This window comes from Rana temporaria, chromosome 4 (assembly GCF_905171775.1).
Source record: "Rana temporaria chromosome 4, aRanTem1.1, whole genome shotgun sequence".
In the NCBI taxonomy this organism is placed as follows: Eukaryota; Metazoa; Chordata; class Amphibia; order Anura; family Ranidae; genus Rana; species Rana temporaria.
In genome coordinates this window covers 133,978,613-133,999,047 of record NC_053492.1, presented here as the reverse complement: position 1 = coordinate 133,999,047, position 20,435 = coordinate 133,978,613, and the positions used below count along the sequence as shown (strand labels likewise).

The window sequence follows — 20,435 nt, the reverse complement described above, 5'->3', positions numbered from 1 at the left end:
AGAAGGCGCGGCTTTCAAATCATGGACGCTCGCAGCAGACGGAGACTGTCACCGGCGTATAAGACAACCCGCGACTTTGGATGCATTTTTTTGCATCCAAAAAGTCGTCTTATACGCCGGAAAATACAATATATGCACATTAGTCCTGCTCTGTAATTGTGATTTGTATTGAGCTGGTTTACTATAGAGGCTCAGCCTCACAAGTCCTCTATCTTCACAATAGAAATGACTTTTAATTGCATAATAAAATGCCCACCAATATTATACTGAGGCATCAATGTCAAGATGAATGGATAAAGGACAATCCGCAACTCCATACATGCTCTTTAAATCAGTCCGAATTTATTATATCTCCATAAAGATAGAAATACAGCAAAGGTTTCAGCTGTAACAGCCTTGTTCACAACGTCAATGTCAAAATAGATTGTGCCATTACTGTATTCTTTTCTTCAAACAATAACAATTCACACAAGGGCGAGTTTAAGTGGTAGTAAACCGCAAAAGAAAAAAAAAAAAATTGGGCCCCTGCAAGATATCATATCGTGTTAGCAAGCTCTGGCCGTTTGAATGACCGAGCTGCGATGACGTCACTGCATGCTGTCCATTGAGAGCACAGTGCACGTGTGCCAGTGGCACCACCGGCTGCTACTAAAGTAAATACTGTATCTCCTAAATGGTGCCCGTTTAGGAGATATTTGCTGTACCTACAGGTACACCTCATTATAGGCTCACCTGTAGGTATAAATAAAAAAGAAGACTTTACTACCGCTTCAACATGTCCTATATGACCTATTCTGGACTACTGTGTGTCAAAAAGTTTGCTGGCTTTGCTATCTGCTATCATAGTGAAAAAAGCCCTTTATGTAGCCAGACTGTATAATCAAAAAAATCAACATCACATGCTATACCAGTGTAACATGAAATAATGACATCAGAAAATATGTGACCCTGGACCAAAGAAACCAAAAAAAGTAACAAGCAACAACCATAATTAGAACATTTTCCTCAGTTGATCACGCGTCTAAAAACAAATGATTTGCCAGCACACTTACCAGCCAGACTGCAAAACAACCAAATTGTTCAAAAGGGGGTTAAAAACAGAGGTCTTTGTTTGCACACATTTGCAATATACATAAGCAGCAGTGCCCACAACAAGGGACCTCTGTAAATACACTGCAGTCCTAAAACTAAATTTCCTAAGTTGACATAGTAGGAGAACCTCCAAGAATGCCTTCACTGCCACTGTGCTTTTGCTGGGTGTCACTGTGCCTTTAAGGAGGGGTGGGCTCCCTCCAGTTATACCTCTCCTTAATCTATCTATTCTTATATGTGCTCCTACTATGAAACTCTGGAAATTTAGAATTAGGACTGCAGTATTTAAAGAGGTCCCTTGGCATGGGCACTGCAGCTTACGCATATATTTGCTAATGTGTGGAAAAAAAACATCTGTTTTTAATGGAAACCATAATGCCCTGTACACACAAGTGGAATTCCCATCGGAAAAAAGTTGGATGGTTTTTCGGACGGAATTCCGCTCAAGCCTGCCTTGCATACACACGGTCACACAAAAGTTTGGTGTACTTTTGACTGCCAAGAAGGCAGTGACGTAAAAGACTACGACGAGCGGAGAAAAAGTTCTATGCTTCCAAGCATGCACCGATTTGTTTCTGAGAATGCGTCTGGATTTAGCGCGTCGAGATTTGAACACACAATAGGAACTTCCGATCAGATTTTTTCCTGACGGGAAAATAGAGAAATATAGAATGTGATACTGCGCTAACAAAACGCTAACAAAACATAAATTAAAGAAAATAAAAGTGAAATATATAAAATATGTAAAACAGCAGCAGCTTAAACGCAGTATAATACGTATAAGAACATAGGAAAAATTAGGAAGCTGCGCTACTATACAGTGACTAAATTCATAAAAAGCCAACAATGATTAAAAAACTCTTGAAATTAGCCACTGTCCACTTGCCTCACATAGACGTCGTCACTGGGGAACGGCCTGTTCCCCAGTGACGACATCTATGTTAGACGAAACGTGCGTCGGGAGGTTGACGAGCTGACGTCATCGTAAGTGGACGGGCGCTCGTATGCTGGCCGGCTTTTCTACAACGAACGCCCTTTGTATTTTATGAACGCCCTTGATTTCATTCTACAATATGATTTAGACTGCCTCTATTACAGAGAGCTGGCTTACAGCTGACTGTAACACCATTCTCGGAGAACTGGTGCCAGAAAACTATTGTATCATAACTGAAAACAGAATAGGGCAAAGAGGAGGAGGACTGGCGGTGATCCATAAGACTCATCTTGCAATCACTAAACCTGTCCTTCAAAACCCTCTTCCATTTATGGAAACCCTTACCCTGGAACTACAAACAAACTCCCAGGAGACCGTCCGGATTCTACTCTGCTATAGGCCACCTGGCCCAAAATCGCAGTTTCACCCATCATTGACAGACTTTATCTCCACCTATAGCCTTAACAGCAAACACCTTTTGCTGCTCGGGGACTTCAATCTCTGGGCCAACTCCCCATAAGACCCCGTTGCCGACGCCTGCATTGATCACTTCGAAGGATTAGGGCTACAACAACTAGTATGTGGGCCCACACATGCTTCAGGTCACACACTCGATCTTATTTTCAGACAAGATCTGGAAATAAAAATCTTGGAAAATGACCCATTGCCATGGACAGATCACCATGCAATTAAATTCATTATTTCCGATTTCCCACCCTTAACTAAAACATCAAATCTAGTGACAACACACTGGACTAGATGTCAGAAGAAGCTCCACTCGGAACTCTTCAAAACCACGTTAAGGAAAAAAATAAATACAATTCAGCCGCATCAAACGGCTGAAGAAACGCTGGATACCATAAACACAGCCCTATTACAGTCAGCCGACTTAATAGCGCCGAAACATAAAACCCACATCCGGAAAAATAACTCCAGCTGGTTCAATAACCAACTGGCATTACTGAAGCAAGAGCGTAGAAGGGCGGAAGCCGCCTGGAAAAGAAGCTCTTCAGATGAGAACCTTATCGTCTACAAAGCAACAACAAGAAAATACCACAAAGAAATCTTCAAAGCCAAGAAAAACTATTTTTCCGAGGCTATCAACAGCGCCCTTAATCGCCCACGCGAACTCTTTAAATTGGTCACTCAGACCATGAATCCAAGATGTCTTGAAGCCCCCAATTCGGACTCACAAGAATTTTGCAGTGAATTGTCGGATTACTTCATTAATAAAATCGAGGGGATCCGACAAAGCATTCAGCAAAATAATTCCCCCCTCAACTCTCCCCGTAATGATTTACACAATACCTGCAGTAATTCACCACAACCAGGTAAGTTCACGCTGGAACCTATCTCTATCCATGCCACTAAAAATATCATCGGTACTCTGCGTAACAGCACCGCGCTGAATGATATCATCCCCACTAAACTGCTGAAGGAATGCGCCGACATCCTGGCACCTCCTATCACGCAGCTTATCAACCAATCCTTCAGGGAAGGCATAGTGCCCTCCAAGTTGAAGGAGGGTATAATTCGACCCATCTTGAAGAAACCCAACCTGGACCCCAAGGACCCACTCCACCGTCGTCCAATAACAGGTCTAAATGTACTCTCAAAGGTAATGGAAAAAGTAGTGGTACAACAGCTGCAACATCATCTAGATACCCACAACCTACTTGACCCATCTCAATCGGGATTCCGGCCTGGACACGGGACAGAAACCGCATTGCTCAAAATATGGGACGACGCTCTCGAGGCCGCAGATGAAGGAGAATCTTGTCTTCTGGTTCTGTTGGACCTGAGCGCAGCCTTCGACACAGTAGACCACAAGCTTTTATTGACTCGGCTAGCTGAAGTAGCCAGAGTCGCAGAAGGCGATTTATCTTGGTTCTCCTCTTTTTTGGAAAACCGATCGCAAATAGTGAAGTTAGGACCTTTCACTTCTGAGAAACGCACGGTATCGTGCGGAGTCCCTCAAGGATCCCCCCTGTCGCCGGTGTTATTCAACATCTATCTTCGCCCTCTTTTTGAGATTATTAGCAGTCAAAAACTGCTCTACCACTCATATGCAGACGACACGCAACTATATTTCCGCATTTGCAATAAAAAGGAACATCACCTCAATCTAGAGACATGCCTCCCTTTGATAGAGGACTGGATGACAAAGAGTTATCTTAAACTCAACGGAGAGAAAACAGAACTTCTCCTGTTTCACGCCAATCGTATGAATCAACCTACAACAACTTGGACCCCCCCGCCCATTCTGGGCAAAATCATCACCCCTAGCGCCAAAGTCAAAAGTCTCGGGGTCATCTTTGACTCTCACATGACATTGGACGCACAAATAGGGTCAGTAGTCAGTGGATCTCACCATCTGCTGCGCCTACTACGCAGACTTACTCCTTTTATTCCCAAGGAAGACATAGCGGTCGTGGTGGGAGCTATTGTAAACTCAAGATTGGACTATGCAAATGCCCTTTACCTCGGACTCCCCAAGTACCAAATCGCTCGTCTACAAGTCGTTCAAAATACGGCCGCTAGACTTGTGACTGGGAAAAAACCTTGGGAATCAATCTCACCTTCACTGAGAGCCCTTCACTGGTTACCATAAAAGACAGAATCACTTTTAAAGCACTCTGTCTAACGCATAGATGTATCTATGGGAATGCTCCCCATTATCTATGCGAAAAAATAAAAGCTCATAAACCCAATCGCGTTCTGCATTCCACCAATCAAAATTTCCTCCAGATACCCAAAGCCAGATACAAGTCCAAAGGAGAAAGGAGATTCGCGGTCCAAGGGCCGAGACTATGGAACGCTTTACCAACCAGCATTCGGTTGGAGGAGAATCACTTAGCATTCAGGAGAAAGATCAAGACTCATCTCTTTTGATACCAAAGGAGACAGGAACAACAAGCGCCCAGAGGCGATTAAATTTGCATGTGCTGCGCTATATAAGTTTTCATTCATTCAATGCTTTTTTTATCTTCAAATTATAAGTGCACATTTATAACTCTTAGTAAATATCCGTGCCATTAATGTATTACGCTATGTGAGTTTCCTACATTTTTGGTTACATGGTGGTGATTTTTTGAGTGCTAGAAGTGTACCCAGTCCTCAGTACTTATCTGAGCCGGAGGAGTGTGACTGACACCTGCAGCGTGCATCATACAGGTGGTTTATCAGCTTGCCTTTGGTAAGAAGAAAATTCTTACGGTGGCACCCTCAAGTGTGTGACCTATGTCACCTTTAGCATTTTATTATTGGATTTTCCTTCTAAGAACTTTTGCTTATGTGGTTCATTTCATTTATTCACTTTCTATTCACACCAGTGATGGACTGTGGGACTGGCTAATTTCTTGTTTAACATTTCTATTGAGTTTTGCATACAAAAAACAAGTTACAAATGCAGCATAAAGAATGCAAATATGGGATAAAGATCATAACAATAATGACTGCAATATCGTTATAGTTTGGTGCTCAAATGCATGTTCATATTTATCAGATACCGAAAAAAAGCAAATGTCAGGTATAAGGGGCTAAAGAAGATAATAAAAAAAAGGACAATACCTTATATCAGGCTTAGAGTGCCACCAGACCACCCATCCACCCCTAATGGGTTCAAACTGTGGATGGGAGGGGGCACATGAGAGGAAAGATAACTAAATAAAGTATGATAAAGCTAAAGTCCCAAGAAGATAAATATAGTTATCGTGACATAGAAGAAAAGGAGCATACATCTCCTGTGCGTTGTTTCTGAAATACCTGAAATGACCCTAAAAAAAAATGGGTCATATTAATAAAAGGAATCTATTAGGTAAATTGTTCAAACTCTAAATTATATATGCAGACAATTCTAGAAAAAACTAGAGAAAAAAGGGAAATTGCTAAGGAAAGGAGAGGAAGAAGTGAGAAAGAAGAAGAGGAAAGAAGAAGGGAAGATAAGAGTAGGATTCTCTCCCGAAGGTGGCCCGACCCCAGCCCCAAGAAAAAAAAATGAAAAAAGAAAAGAAAAAACACAAAGAAAAATAAAATAAATGGCGCAAAAAAGAGGAAAAAATTATTAGCAAGGCATCAACAAAGATTGATCAAAATCGGAAGGTAGGTAATGATTAACCCACGGTTGCCAAATTTTATAAAAAAAATTAATAGTATCATTCTCAATAGCCGACATTTTGTGAAAGACAAGGGCTCTATTCATTCGGAGTTTAGCCTCAGCCACAACGAGTGTTTGAGATTTCCATGCCTTAGCTATGGTTTGTTTAGCCGAGGTTGTCAGATATACAAGTAGCTGGAATTGAGTCTGAGTGAGTTCAGGGGGCTTAAGGTTTAACAGTTCCACAGCAGGGTCGGGCGATATCGAGATTTCCAGGGCAGTAAAGGCCATATTGAATATTTTGATCCAAAACGTTTGAGCTATTCGACATTCCCACCAGATGTGTAAGTGAGTACCTGGGGATGTGCAGCCACGAAAACAAGTATCTGGATAAGTAGGGAGAAATGTAGCTATTTTTGCTGGTACCATATACCAGCGTGTTAAGACTTTGAAGTTCGTTTTCAGTGCATAGCAATTTGGGGATGAGTGCATAGTGGTCAACCAAATATTATCCCAGCCCTCTTTGCAGAATATTTTATCTAAGTCCTGTGACCATTTGGTAGTATATAAGGGTAAAGTATCTGTGAGAGGGGAATTAAGATGTTTATAAAGAAGTGAGATAAGACCTCTAGTATGAGTGTCGCTTTTGCAGATCCGTTCGAACCGGGGACTGGCTAATTTCAAGAGTTTTAATCATTGTTGGCTTTTTATGAATTTAGTCACTGTATTTTTCCTAGGGAAAATAGACAACCTGCTCTCTATCTTTTTCCAGCAGTTTTTTCCGTTGGAAAAAGTCTGGTGGAGCATACACACGGTCGGGATTCCCCACCAAAAGCTTTCATCTGACTTTTTCTAACGGGAAAACCGATCGTGTGTAAGGAGCATCAGACTGGGTCAATTCGTTTTTTTTTTTGCAGGCTGGCAAATCTTTTGTTTGTTTGTGATGGGCAATAGTGTTGAGCAGAATATGCCATATTTGATTTCGCGATATATCTCGAATATATATTCGAATATTCGAGATATATTCGCTAAATTCGAATATTCGTGATATTTTATCGAAATTAAATGATTGCGATTTTTCGCTATTGCGAATGCGAAAATAATTGCGATTTTTTGATAACTGCGGTAGGAGCACTCTGATTGGCTCAGAATATTCGTGATATTTTATCGAAATATCGCAACATGCGAATGCGATATTTATTGCGCAATTTCGAGAAATGCTGGAGGAGCGCTCTGATTGGCTCAGAATATTCGTGATATTTTATCGAAATATCGCAACATGCGAATGCGATATTTATTGCGCAATTTCGACAAATGCTGTAGGAGCACTCTGATTGGCTCAGAATATTCGTGATATTTTACAATACAAAATAATTGCGAATATTCGGCAAATGCGGAAGGAGCACTCTGATTGGCTCAGAATATTCTTGATATTTTACAATACAAAATAATTGCGAATATTCGGCAAATGCGGAAGGAGCACTCTGATTGGCTCAGAATATTCGTGATATTTTACAATACAAAATAAAAAGTGTTTTGCATTGGTGGTGATTCTTTACTCTATCCATCTGTCACAGCCATTTGTCAATCAAACACCTTGAAGATTGAACACGTTCATGCTGCATGCTTTGGACTTTTTTTCACTTCACATATCAAAGACATTTTTATGAAAGATTATTTTTCTATTATTGGGACTATATTTCTTTATATATTTGTTTCACTGTGTATTTCACAAGTTATTTGCGCTTGCTTATTTTATAATTTGCCCACATGTCTTGTCACTAGACATATTTTTTATTCTTGTAAAGCGACTACATTTTCTGTCTTGTATTAAATTATGTTGTATAACATTTTTGAGTTGCTGCTGTATTCTCCCCTTTTTTAAGGTATGCGCAATTTTTTCCTTCTTACAAAAAATAATAATATCAAACATACAAATATTCATAACATACACATACACAAAGCCCCCCCCTTTTGCATCAGAGACAATCAGAGTTCTCCTACCACAGTTATCGAAAATTCGCAATCATTTTCGCATTCGCAATAGCGAAAAATCGCAATTTTTTTTTTTTCAATTTGGCAACATAAAAGGATCGCCTCAGCTTAGCTACTCGGCCCAGGGTCTCTAATCATACCAGCAATGCTTTTAGACGTCGATAGGATGTGATCTGTTTTAAAAATCAAATTGAAAAAATGCGAATATTCGGAATTGCGAATATTCACCGCGAAATTCTAAATATAGCGCGATTTCTCGAATATGCTATATTCGAGTCGAATATTCGCAATGCGAATATTCGTGAGCAACACTAATGGGCAATGCCCTTCCATGTGCACCTTGCTGCAAAGGCCAGTTACAGCATAGGTTGGGGTGGTTTTGTATAGCTAGCCACCTAAAGGGGTCAGCTGCCACACCTGTTTCAGAAAAAGAAATCATGAAAAACAGCTGGATTTGGAAAATTCAGTGGTAACATAGATCATTCTTAAATCTTGTTTTCTTACCGAACCTATATGACTTTTACGATTTAATTGAAAGTTAACGTTTCTTTTTACCTGCACATGGCCTTGTGGTTGCATGAAGCCCCCCATTACACCAAATGCACACAACAAGTCTTCAGTGTCTGCAGTGGTGGCTAGTGCTGGTATAATTGTATGGAAGGGACGTTTTCCAGGTGAAAGGCAATTTGGATGTCCAGGAGAAAGGGAGAAATTTTCCCCTCGGTTCTAAAATACAAAGTTAAAAACATTTTAGAATTAGGCTTTGTTATTTGTTCTAACCATCTTTTCTTTTAATAGCATTCTAATGTACTGTAGCTCTTAGGTTTTACATACAAGCATTTTATTATCCAAGATCCCATTCTTGGCTTATCTAAAGCGAGCACCTTGCCAAGGAATGACTCCATTATCATGCAGAAATTAAGGGCCAGATCCACAGTGAGAGTACGCCGGCCTATCTACTGACGCCGGCGTACTTTCAAATTTTCCGCGTCGTATCTTTAGTTTGAATCCTCAAACCAAGATACGACGGCATCTGGGTTTGATCCGACAGGCGTACGGCTTCGTACGCCTTCGAATCGTAGATGCAATACTTTGGCGTCCGCTGCGTGGAGTTTGCGTGGTTTTCCGTGTCGGGTATGCAAATTAGCTATTTCCGACGATCCACAAAAGTACGCGCGGCCGTCGCATTCTCTTATGTCTTCTCTAGTCGGCTTTTTCCGGCGTATAGTTAAAGCTGCTTTTTTGCGGCGTATAGTTAGATTTGCTATGTTAAGTATGGCCGTCGTTCCCGCGTCAACATTTGAATTTTTTCTTTTTTTTGCGTAAGTCGTCCGTGAATCGGGATGGACGTAAGTCACGTCTAAGTTTAAAAAATTACGTTGTTGCGACGTCATTTCGCGCAATGCACGGCGGGAAATTTAGAAACGGAGCATGCGCAGTTCATTCGGCGCGGGGACGCGCTTCATTTAAATGAATCACGCCCTCTAATCGCCGATTTGAATTCCGCCGCCAGAGATACACTACGCCGCCGTAACTCACGGCGCAAATTCGTTGTGGATTTGAAACAAAGCCAAGTAAGTTACGGCGGCGTAGCGTATCTTAGATACGCTGCGCCGGTGCCGATCTATGTGGATCTGGCCCTAAGTGCCTATTTATATACGGTATGTTCTGTCTGCTGAGGCCTTTATTGAAGACTTTTACAAATACATCCAACTTCAATTTGGCTTTAAGGTATACATTTGGCAAACGGCTAAAAAAAAAATGTTGAAATACATATACAAGAATTGTTTTATCTTGCAAAAGATATGCAAATTTGTCTTGTGATCCAGGATACTGTGCCATTTAGAACAGTCAAGTCAGCTTTTTCACTTTTCTTTACTGCACCTAAACCGGAGTTCCAGGCACACAGTAAAGTTAAATGCTGAATATAAATTTAAAATAGGTTATTATATTATATATTATAATAGGTCCCATTATTTCTTTGTTCTGTTTAAAAGAAAAACAAATCATTAGTTGAGGATTTTACATAATAAATGTAGCTGATTTTAATGCAATTCATTTACTGTACTTAGGAGTTTGATTTTTTTTTTTAGCAATTTAGAATTGTAAACAACTAGCATCTTACAACATAAGAGCAAAGGATAAACTGGAAAAACATGTAAAAGTCCATGCTAAGAAGAGCCTTAAAGGGGTTGTAAAGGTAAAAAATGTTTTCCCTAAATAGCTTCCTTTACCTTAGTGCAGTCCTCCTTCACTTACCTCATCCTTCCATTTTGCTTTTAAATGTCCTTATTTCTTCTGAGAAATCCTCACTTCCTGTTCTTCTGTCTGTAACTCCACACAATAATGCAAGGCTTTCTCCCTGGTGTGGAGAAAGCCTCTTGAGGGGGGAGGGGGTGAGTAGGAGGGTCAGGACACTCTCTACTTTGCAGATAGAGAAAGGAGCTGTCTGTTAGTGGGCATCCTGACCCTCCTGCTCGCCCCCTCCCCCCTCAAGAGGCTTTCTCTACACCAGGGAAGAACAGGAAGTGAGGATTTCTCAGAAGAAATAAGGACATTTAAAAGCAAAATCGAAGGATGAGGTAAGTGAAGGAGGACTGCACTGAGGAAAAGGAAGCTATTTAGGGGAAAATAAATTACCTTTACAACCCCTTTAAGAGACATTGTCAATTTGTTCATTTAGGGGGACTGACAGTGTCTGTCAAAATGCCCCCCAACTGATACTCTGCTTGTCAGGTTCCACATGGGTACATCTGCCATCAAAGTTGGCGACAATGACTGTTTTTAGGTATAGGAAGCATGTAACCCTCTTTGATGTTCAGGTCTAGCACCATATAACTAGGCCCAAGCTTTGTCACATGACAGAGAGTGACATAACTGCCTTCCCCCTAGTATTATACACATAGGCTGCAACAGAGGAAGGCATGGTGGGGGTGAACTAAAAAGGGGATACATGGATTGGGGTGCCCTTTGTAAAGACTTTAATGTAAAAGGGAATAGTATCCCATCCCAACCCCCCTTCCACCTGCTGCAGAGTCCCCCAGCCCCCTCCAGAAACCCCATATACAGGTTTAGCTTTTTTAAAGTAAATGTACACAATTTTCTCCCTGCAGATCCCTTTGTTCTGAAAATGTATACTAGTCTAAAGGAAAATGGTGTAAAATGTAAGTGTATATCTAAACAGAATAAGGTAGGAGTATTGAATCTCGTTTGCTAAAATCCTCAAAATCGATAGAAGTACATTTTTTTCTAGATAGAGCATAAGTTTCACTTTAATGTACCCAGAATAAATTGCTTTATCTATTTATAAAAATTATATATATTTTTTTTAATAAGCCTCTGAAAGTTACGTTCTATACTGTGTCCTTTCCATACTAATTTGTAATTTTAATTACTGATCCTTTCATACTTGATTGGAAATCACTGCAGTATTGTTCAAATATTGTATAACAATGTAGAAGTAAAAAAGTGCTTGTCATTTTTGAAAGGTTTGGTAATTCATCGAGAAACAACAGCTAAATCATATCATGCCACTCCCTGGCTTCTATGTTATCATGTGTATTTAGCTTTGCAGCATAGGTCAATATACCCTTAGGACAGCAAAGGAAAACTAGAGGTCAGCACATGAAATACGTGACAATGCAAATACCAGGCATGAGTAACAATGTAAAGTGTACAGCTGCCCATAACCTGCCTGTTATGCCGCGTACACACGATCGGTCCATCCGATGAGAACGGACCGATGGACCATTTTCATCGGTTAACCGATGAAGCTGACCGATGGTCCGTCGCGCCTACACACCATCGGTTAAAAAAACGATTGTGTCAGAACGCGGTGACGTAAAACACAACGACGTGCTGAAAAAAATGAAGTTCAATGCTTCCAAGCATGCGTCGACTTGATTTTGAGCATGCATGGATTTTTAACCGATGGTTGTGCTAACGATCGTTTTTTTCCCATCGGTTAGGAATCCATCGGTTAAATTTAAAACAAGATTGCTTTTTTTTAACCCATGGATAAATAACCGATGGGGCCCCCACACGATCGGTTTTGACCGATGAAAACGGTCCATCAGACCGTTGTCCTCTGTTTAACCTATCGTGTGTACGAGGCCTCAGAGGGCAATTAAGCCTAAAGATCTTTCTTTTTATAGACCTTATGTAGCGCCTGGTTACTTTAAAGTACCGGTGCTATTTAAATTTAGAAAGGGATCAGAGTGTAGTTAGACTGATCAATAATTGTAATGTTCAAAACAGGGTCTCTGTCTCAGCTTGGCTGTGCTGTGGGCTCATTCTGTTGTACTGAGGTGTTCTTCCCACCCCAGTGCAGTAGATGGCAGCAGTGGAGTCAAGGTTTGGGTGCTTTTCCCCATCAGCCAATCAGGAGGGTTGAGCCTCGCTGTGCATGCTGGGGGAGGGTATTTATGGGGCAGACGCCATTGGTTCTGGGTCTTCTTCGTCCAGGGTGGCACCCAACTTTAGGGTGACCACATCACGGCACCATGGCCTACCTGGCCGGGGCATGCGTGCCACGCAGTGTTCCTGGCTCTGGGACCATGTTGGTCCGGAACATTTGAGCAGCGACAGGGACCCAGTGATCAACTGGGTTCCCACCTCTGAGCATCCCAAGCGGTATAGCTGTACGGTGGGGAGTCCATCTGAGGAGCGCCATTAAGAGGCTGGCGGTCCAAAAGGATTTCAACAAACCACCGGGGATCAAGGTAACAGGACACTGAAGGTCGGTACCTGGGCGACGTTAAGAAGGAGATCCAGGCGTAATTCACCTAAGGAGGATTGCCTCCGTAACTGCAATCAGAGAGGGCCTGTGGCAGAGGTGTCTCCCTGATGTTAATTCTAAGGAGGGTCTGTGGCAGAGACTTTTCCTCAAAGGTTCGAGCGATACTCTGGCTGCCAGGTCAGGGAGAGAGGCCTGTCCAGGTACGCTATACCCACTCAAGCAGGAGTGGTGCAGAGAAGTGTTACACTTGGGAGCAGGACTGTTTCTCTATTGCTACGCCTGAATTTGCTATTCTCCTTCCTTCTTTCAACTCTACTTTCTTCACCACAAGTTATTTGTTCTTACCCGGCTGGGTAATAAAGAGCACAGCAAAAGACACTTGTTGCGGACATTCCTTTTACTTCTGCTATATGCATCATTCACCCTTAGAAATTCGGAAGAGACACAAGGTAAATGTGCCACCAAAAACAAACCAGCAGCTCCTTCGGGGGTAGTGCTACACTTACATATAGGCAAGTGCAGCCTCCCTGCGATGGTGGCACTATGCAGAGGCCGCAATACAGAGAGGACAGAAGACAAGGGGCAACCAGGTCCCCCCAAGGCTTCTGTAGGTCTCTTTAGGGAAGCAGTTATTCAATTGGGCACTGCTGCCCTGGTTGCACTGTCCCCTTCGTGTTGGCGCATATTCAGCATAGAGACAGATCCCTAGGCTAGGGACTGTCAGAGCAGCATAGGTCTGGTTCCCAAGGAATGCTGTCTTCTGCGTGCATTGTACTGTCTTAGTCTGAGCTTTTTTTGTTTTGCATCATTGTATTGTCTGCCTGGTTCATTGTAAGCTTTTCAGTCCGTTTTGGTGGTGTCTGCAGAGTTTGCGGTTCTTTCCCTACATTACTATGTTAATTACACTTCGCTGCATCAACCATTATTTTGTGTGTGTTTTCTTCTCCTGCGGGCAGTGAGCCTGAGCCACACCTGCATAAACATAGACAAGAATGTATCTTTGTTCTTATCTCTAGGGGAAAAAATGGCTGGCCAATGTTATCCAAAGTGATGGGTCACCCTGATAGGGGCAACTAAATGATGGTAAATATAGACTGACATCTTGATTAAAGCAGGTGATGATCCCAACTTTGAATAATTATAACTCCTTGCAGGCAACTGGGAGTTTATGAATGTCATCCTGTGATACCAAATATCTAGGACAGTCAAAGTGGCAAGTTATCACACAGGGAGATTATCTAGGTCATGGGAAGTCAACCTGTGACCCTGCAAGTGTTGCAGAACTACAAGTCCCATCTCTTGCCCTGCCCTTTTTCCCCCCTCCCCCCCCCCCACCCTCCGGCCCAATGCGGGGTCCTTGGTTGCGATCCCTCGCGGGCTTGGGGGTTGTTCCACCCATTCCACCACCTGGTCTATTTTGCAATCTTGACCTCTCCCTTCATCCTGAGTGTCCCCTGGGAATTCCCCGCCATGGCGGCCTGGTCTGTGTTTGGCTACCGGTTCTGGCTCTGGACATTCACCTTGGTAACTATATACTTTTTTTAATGTCTGCAATAATGACTGTATTTTTAATAGCTTAATACTCATATGTTTGTTTGTTTTTTGTTTCTCTAACAAATCTCATCATGCACATTTATATATCTCTTTTATAGAACTTATGCCTGCAAACTTTCTTCCCCCTGAAGAAGACCCACACCAGCAAAAGGGTCGAAACGCGTCGGGGTCTTTGCGCATAAGTCAAACCAGTATATTGTTCTATTTACATTTACCCATTGTACTCCAATGTTTGAATGACACTTTTTGTGTCCATGTTTCCTATATGTACTAGATGGGTGTTCCCATCCTGTTATTTATTTGTCTTTAATAAATTACATTATTTTTTCATATTTTGATTCAATAATTGTCAGCTGCAACACAAAGCCCCTAGGGGTACTCTTCCTTTTCTTCACAAGTCCCATCATGCCTCTTCCCTTGAGAGTCATGCTTGTAACTGTCAGCATTGCAGTGCATCATGGGACTTGTAGTTTGGACAGTGGCGGCTGGTGCTCAAAATTGTTGGGGGGGCGCAAAGGAAAAAAAAAATTGCAGTCTCACTGTGCCCAAACGCAGCCACTGTTACATGCCATCAAACACAGCCACTGTGCCATCAATTTGCACCACTGTGCCATGCCATCAAATGCAGCTGCTGTGCCATCAATTCGCACCACTGTGCCATGCCATTAAACGCAGTCACTGTGCCATGCCATCAAATGCAGTCACTGTGCCATCAATTTGCACCACTGTGCCATGCCATTAAACGCAGCCACTGTGCCATACATTGTCACCACTGTGCCATGCCATTAAATGCAGTCACTGTGCCATCCATTGTCACCATTATGCCATGCCATCAAACGCAGTTACTGTGCCATCCATTGTCACCACTGTGCCATGCCATTAAACGCAGCCACTGTGCCATACATTGTCACCACTGTGCCATGCCATTAAACGCAGTCAGTGTGCCATCCATTGTCACCACTGTGCCATGCCATTAAACGCAGCCACTGTGCCATACATTGTCACCACTGTGCCATGCCATTAAACGCAGTCAGTGTGCCATCCATTGTCACCACTGTGCCATGCCATTAAACGCAGCCACTGTGCCATACATTGTCACCACTGTGCCATGCCATTAAACGCAGCCACTGTGCCATCCATTGTCACCACTGTGCCATCCATTGTCACCACTGTGCCATGCCATTAAACGCAGCCACTGTGCCCTTTAATGGTCGCCGCTGTGCCAATTGTCCCCACTGTGCCCTGTAAATTGCTTTCTTCCCCCCCCCCCGCCCGGCACTTACCTTTACTGGTTTTAGGCATCTACGTCCCACGATGTCTTCTCCCGCCCTCGATGACTGACAGGCGTCTCAGCCAATCAGGTTACCGGTAGCCAGAACCAGCCAACCTGATTGGCTGAGACGCCTGTCATCCTATTCAAGGGGCGTACAGTCTGTGCGCTCCGAGAATAAGCTTCCGGGACCCGAGGGCTGTATTGGGAAAGCCTATCAGAGCTGTTGGCTTTGATAGACATTTCCGTACAGCCAACCAGCTGGCGTTATTCAGATGGCCGGACATTGAGCGCCGACCATCTGAATAACAGCGGCAGCGGCGAAAATAACATAGATTCGTGCAATGCATGAATCTATGTTATTTCACTCAGTGGCGGTGAGAGCCAGAGGGGGCGGCGCTCCAGCGCCCTCTATGGACGAACCGCCACTGAGTTTGGAAACAGCTAGAGGGCCACAGGTTGAGCACTCATGATCTAGCTGCCATGTAGAAGTGGGATGGAACTAAAACACTATCTGCACAACTGTCAGCTCAAGGCAGTTCTCAGTTCTTGGTGATTGTTTGTGTCATGTAAGAATAGGAAGATATATCCCGCTGCTATTCTCTGGTTAATAGCTGTCCATTTATGACCAGATATAGATATAACGATCATCAGCCATACACATTTCAATGAAAATGACCAAGCATTGCTCGCAAATTTTTGCAATGATCAGGAAGGTTTGGGTTAAGTTTGACCAAAGGTTAAGGTTAAAGCATAACTCCACTTTTGTTGGCAAAAAAAAAAAAAAACATTTCCCACTGGGTGATCTATATACATTACAGGGACTTTGTTACAGATTCCTACCTTTTGTTATTCTAAAGAAATCACGATTTGTTCTTCTCTGCTGAGTGAGTCTAATGGGAGTGGCTTCATAATTATCAACCAGCTCCTGAAATCTGAGTGGATGCCAGAAATCTGACTGGTGAGCCAATCACACAAGCAGAAAATGACATAATTGGGGGACGTTCTGTACACATTCTGTTTTCAGAACACCTCCTGGTTGTCATATTGCATTTTATAGAAAATTACAGAGCTGCAGATTGAAAAGGAAAGGTAATTTTTAATAACATACAATTACAATATGACCTGTGTCGCAATTGTATACGCTATTTTTTTTTTTCTTTATTTGCTATTTCTCTGGTCCTCCCCGCAAGAACTCCACACATTCATGCGAGCTCCCTCGCATTGTGTGGAGTCCTTGCGGGCGCACTCCCGTGATACATGGAGCGGCCATAGCCGCTCACTGTATCACTCAGCCCCGCTCCTCGGCGCGCCGCGTCATTGGATGTGATTGACAGCAGCGCCAGCCAGTGGCTGCGCTGCTTTCAATCCATCCGCTCTAGCCAATCAACGGCCAGGATAAGCGGCGAAGAGGATGTCGGGGGCCGAGCGCGGGACTTTCGAGGGGTCAAGTAAGTATAACGGGGGGCCGGTATAGTCGGAAGTTTTTTCACCTTAATGCATAGAATGCATTAAGGTGAAAATAAGACATTTGCCCCCCCTTTATTCATATGATTTCAGCCATGGAAGAACAGGTAAAAATGCTAGACCAATCAACACACTTTAAATGAAAAATTAAATGACTGCCATATTATTGAAAAAAAAAAAATTACGGAAAAACGGGCGGGGCCCCCTATTGGGTGGGACCCATGGGCTTGAGCCCAGTCAAGCCCAATGGTAAGTCCAGCCCACGGTCACTTGCAGAGGATGCACCATGTCCACGACCACCACTGTTGATTGTAGACACAGAGGCTGCTTGCCCTTTTTTAGTGGCCTGTGAGCGTCTGCCTCTCCTCTGTGTCCTTCTGGATATGGATTTTTTTTGTAACAACGCACTACACTGTATTATATACTGTGTAAACCGCCTGAAGTGTATTAGAAACTGTACACCACTGAATGCACTGTGTATATACACTTAATTTTTTTTTTTTTTTTTTTTTTTAATTCACCATCTGAATTGTCACTTCTATCATTATTTAGAACCATACCTGTACTATGTATATGTTGTAAATGGAGTTATCCTTCTTAAAGGGGAAGCTATGGTTTTTGTTAAGTTTGTCTGATTTTGGAGTAGGCGCCAAACACTGGATTCTTTTTTTTTTTTGCAAGATTGAAGCTTTCAGAAATAATCAATATCTTAAAGCGGAGCTCCACTCAAAAGGGCAATCTCAGCTTGTTTGCTTCATCTCCCCCTCTGCTGCCACATTTGGCACCTTTTGGGGGGGGGGGGGAGGGTGTACCTGTTTTAACAGGTACTGGTCCCCACTTCCAGGAGACCTTGCCATGGTGAGATCACCTAGAATTTTGCTCCTCCTTCTGCCGCCAGGTCATTCAGAAATGTCAGCGTATTCTACACATGCGCATTAGGGAACCAGCTGTGAAGCCGCAAGGCTTCACTGACAGTTTCCCTTAGAAGGAATGGAAGCTGCAGCAACCGAGAGCGGATTGAAAAATAGTCTGGGGTGCCGACATCGCAGGATCCCTGGACAGGCAAGTGTCCTAATATTTAAAGTCAGCAGCTACAGTATTTGTAGCTGCTGACTTAATTTTTTTTGGAGGGGGGTGCTGGAGCTCCGCTTTAAGTTTAGAAACAGTTAGCCATATTCAGGTACGTTTACGCCGTCGTAACTCTGAATCTACGGCCGGCGTTAATTTAAGCGTATTCTGGAAACCAGATACGCTTAAATTAGGCTAAGATACGAGCGGCGTAAGTCTCCTACGCCGTCGTATCTTAGGGTGCAATTTTCCCGCTGGCCGCTAATTGGCACTTCCGTTGAGTTCAGCGTAGAATATGTAAATGACTAGATACGCCGATTCACGAACGTACGTGCGCCCGGCGCATTTTTTTTACGTCGTTTACGTACTTTTTTTTCGGCGTAAAGTTATTCCAACAAATATCTGGCCTAGCCAATGTTAAGTATGGCCGTCGTTCCCGCGTTGAAATTTGAAAGTCGTCCGTGAATGGGGCTGGACGTAATTTACGTTCACGTCAAAACCAATACGTCCTTGCGGCGTTCTTTGGAGCAATGCACACTGGGATATGTACACGGACGGCGCATGTGCTGTTCGTAAAAAACGTCAATCACGTCGGGTCACCAAACATTAACATAAAACAGGCCCCCCCCATCCTCATTTGAATTAGGCGCGCTTACGCCGGCCCCATTTACGCTACGCCGCCGTACGTTAAGAGGCAAGTGCTTTGTGAATACAGTACTTGCCTCTCTGACTTAAGGCGGCGTTACGTAAATACGATACGCTATGCCGCCTTAAAGATGCGGCGACCTACTTGAATCTGGCTAACAGAGTACAGAAAAGATAAACAAAGCTCAGGCTGTTGCAAAACACAGTTAAGCCTTGTTCACATGGGGCATATATAACCGTACACCCGTGGAGGGGCGTGTTTACTGACACTGGGATGCAAGGGTGTTCCATGCATTAATGTGCAGGCAGTCCTTTTAATGTAGCAGTTACAAGGGTATAGACGCTGCTCCCATCGTGACATCAGTGTGGATGTACAGATCTGAATACATCCGGGACCCCCATGGTTATATACTCCCCATGTAAACAAAGTCTAAATGTAGGTAGGGACACAACCTAAGCCAGGGTTTCCTAGAAGTAAATCAAGCCCAATATTTCAAAATATAGTGTATCGACAATGCTGCTCACCTGCAGTGTAAACCCACAGCCTTCTGGAACAAGTCCCGTACCAAAATTCTGGTAATTGCTGTTGATAAATGAGCATGCATTTCCATGCGCATCCACTACTGTAAAGTATACTGTGTCACTTCCTGTATTAGATGGGTTCCCGTGGTTATTTGTTTCTGATGCCCTGAATGAAAGAAAGTGTACAATGTGAGAGACAACATAAAATAGGCTCATATAGTATATTCAGAACAAAACACATAATTGTCAGTGCATGGGAATACATATAAATAACACTGTTTGGGACTGGATGGATGCATTTCATTTTAATAGTTTTATTAAACAGACATTATCACCATGTCTGTTTGTAAAGTGGACCCCTAGTCTGAACCCATGATTCTCACCTGGTCAGCACTCCTGCCTCTGTTGGCCCTTTCAGTAACTATACAATTCTGTATGAATACAATAATGACATATCACAATATACAGAACATTGCCTCAATAAATAAATGCAATAAATAAAAAGTGTTAATGTGAAAAAGTGACAATAAAACTATGGAAACTGCCATGGTTGACTTGTTTTTAAGCTGGCCATAGAAGAAATTGCCCGGTTCAGCAAGGACTAATGAGTGACTCCTCTGGAAAAGAACTGATGGTAAAGTTTCATTCGATCAGTGCATGCAGCACAGCTGCAGTGCTAATCAGTGTGACTGAATTATAACAATTCTGCAAAGAAGAGTGTGCCATAATTCCTCCAGAGCGATGTAAAAAAGACTGATTGCAAGTTATGGCAAATGCTTGATTGCAGTTGTTGCTGCCAAGGGTGACACAACCAGTCAATAGGTTTAGGGGCAATTACTTTCTCACATAGGGCCGAGCAGCTTTGTACAGCTTTTTTCGCTTAACCACTTCAGCCCCGGTGGATTTGGCTGCCAAATGCCGGGCCACTTTTTGCGATTCGGCAATGCGTCGCTTTAACTGTCAATCGTGCTTTTGCCGTCCTTTTATTCCCCACAAATAAAGCTTTCTTTTGGTGGTATTTAATCACCTATGCAGGTTTAATTTTTTGCGCTAT

General features: G+C 42.9%; 1 protein-coding gene across 8 annotated transcripts in view; it reads right to left on the bottom strand.

Annotated features, from left to right (window-relative positions):
• Window positions 1–20,435, bottom strand: part of LOC120936599 (glutathione hydrolase-like YwrD proenzyme) — a 138,440-nt gene that overhangs the window by 19,154 nt on the left and 98,851 nt on the right. For all 8 annotated transcript variants that reach the window (XM_040349070.1, XM_040349075.1, XM_040349072.1 and 5 more), the window contains 2 exons: window positions 19,385–19,547; window positions 8,673–8,843 (listed from right to left, as the gene is read on the bottom strand). In XM_040349070.1, the coding sequence (XP_040205004.1) occupies window positions 8,673–8,843; window positions 19,385–19,547 (334 nt within the window). The remainder of the gene's footprint in view (window positions 1–8,672; window positions 8,844–19,384; window positions 19,548–20,435) is intronic.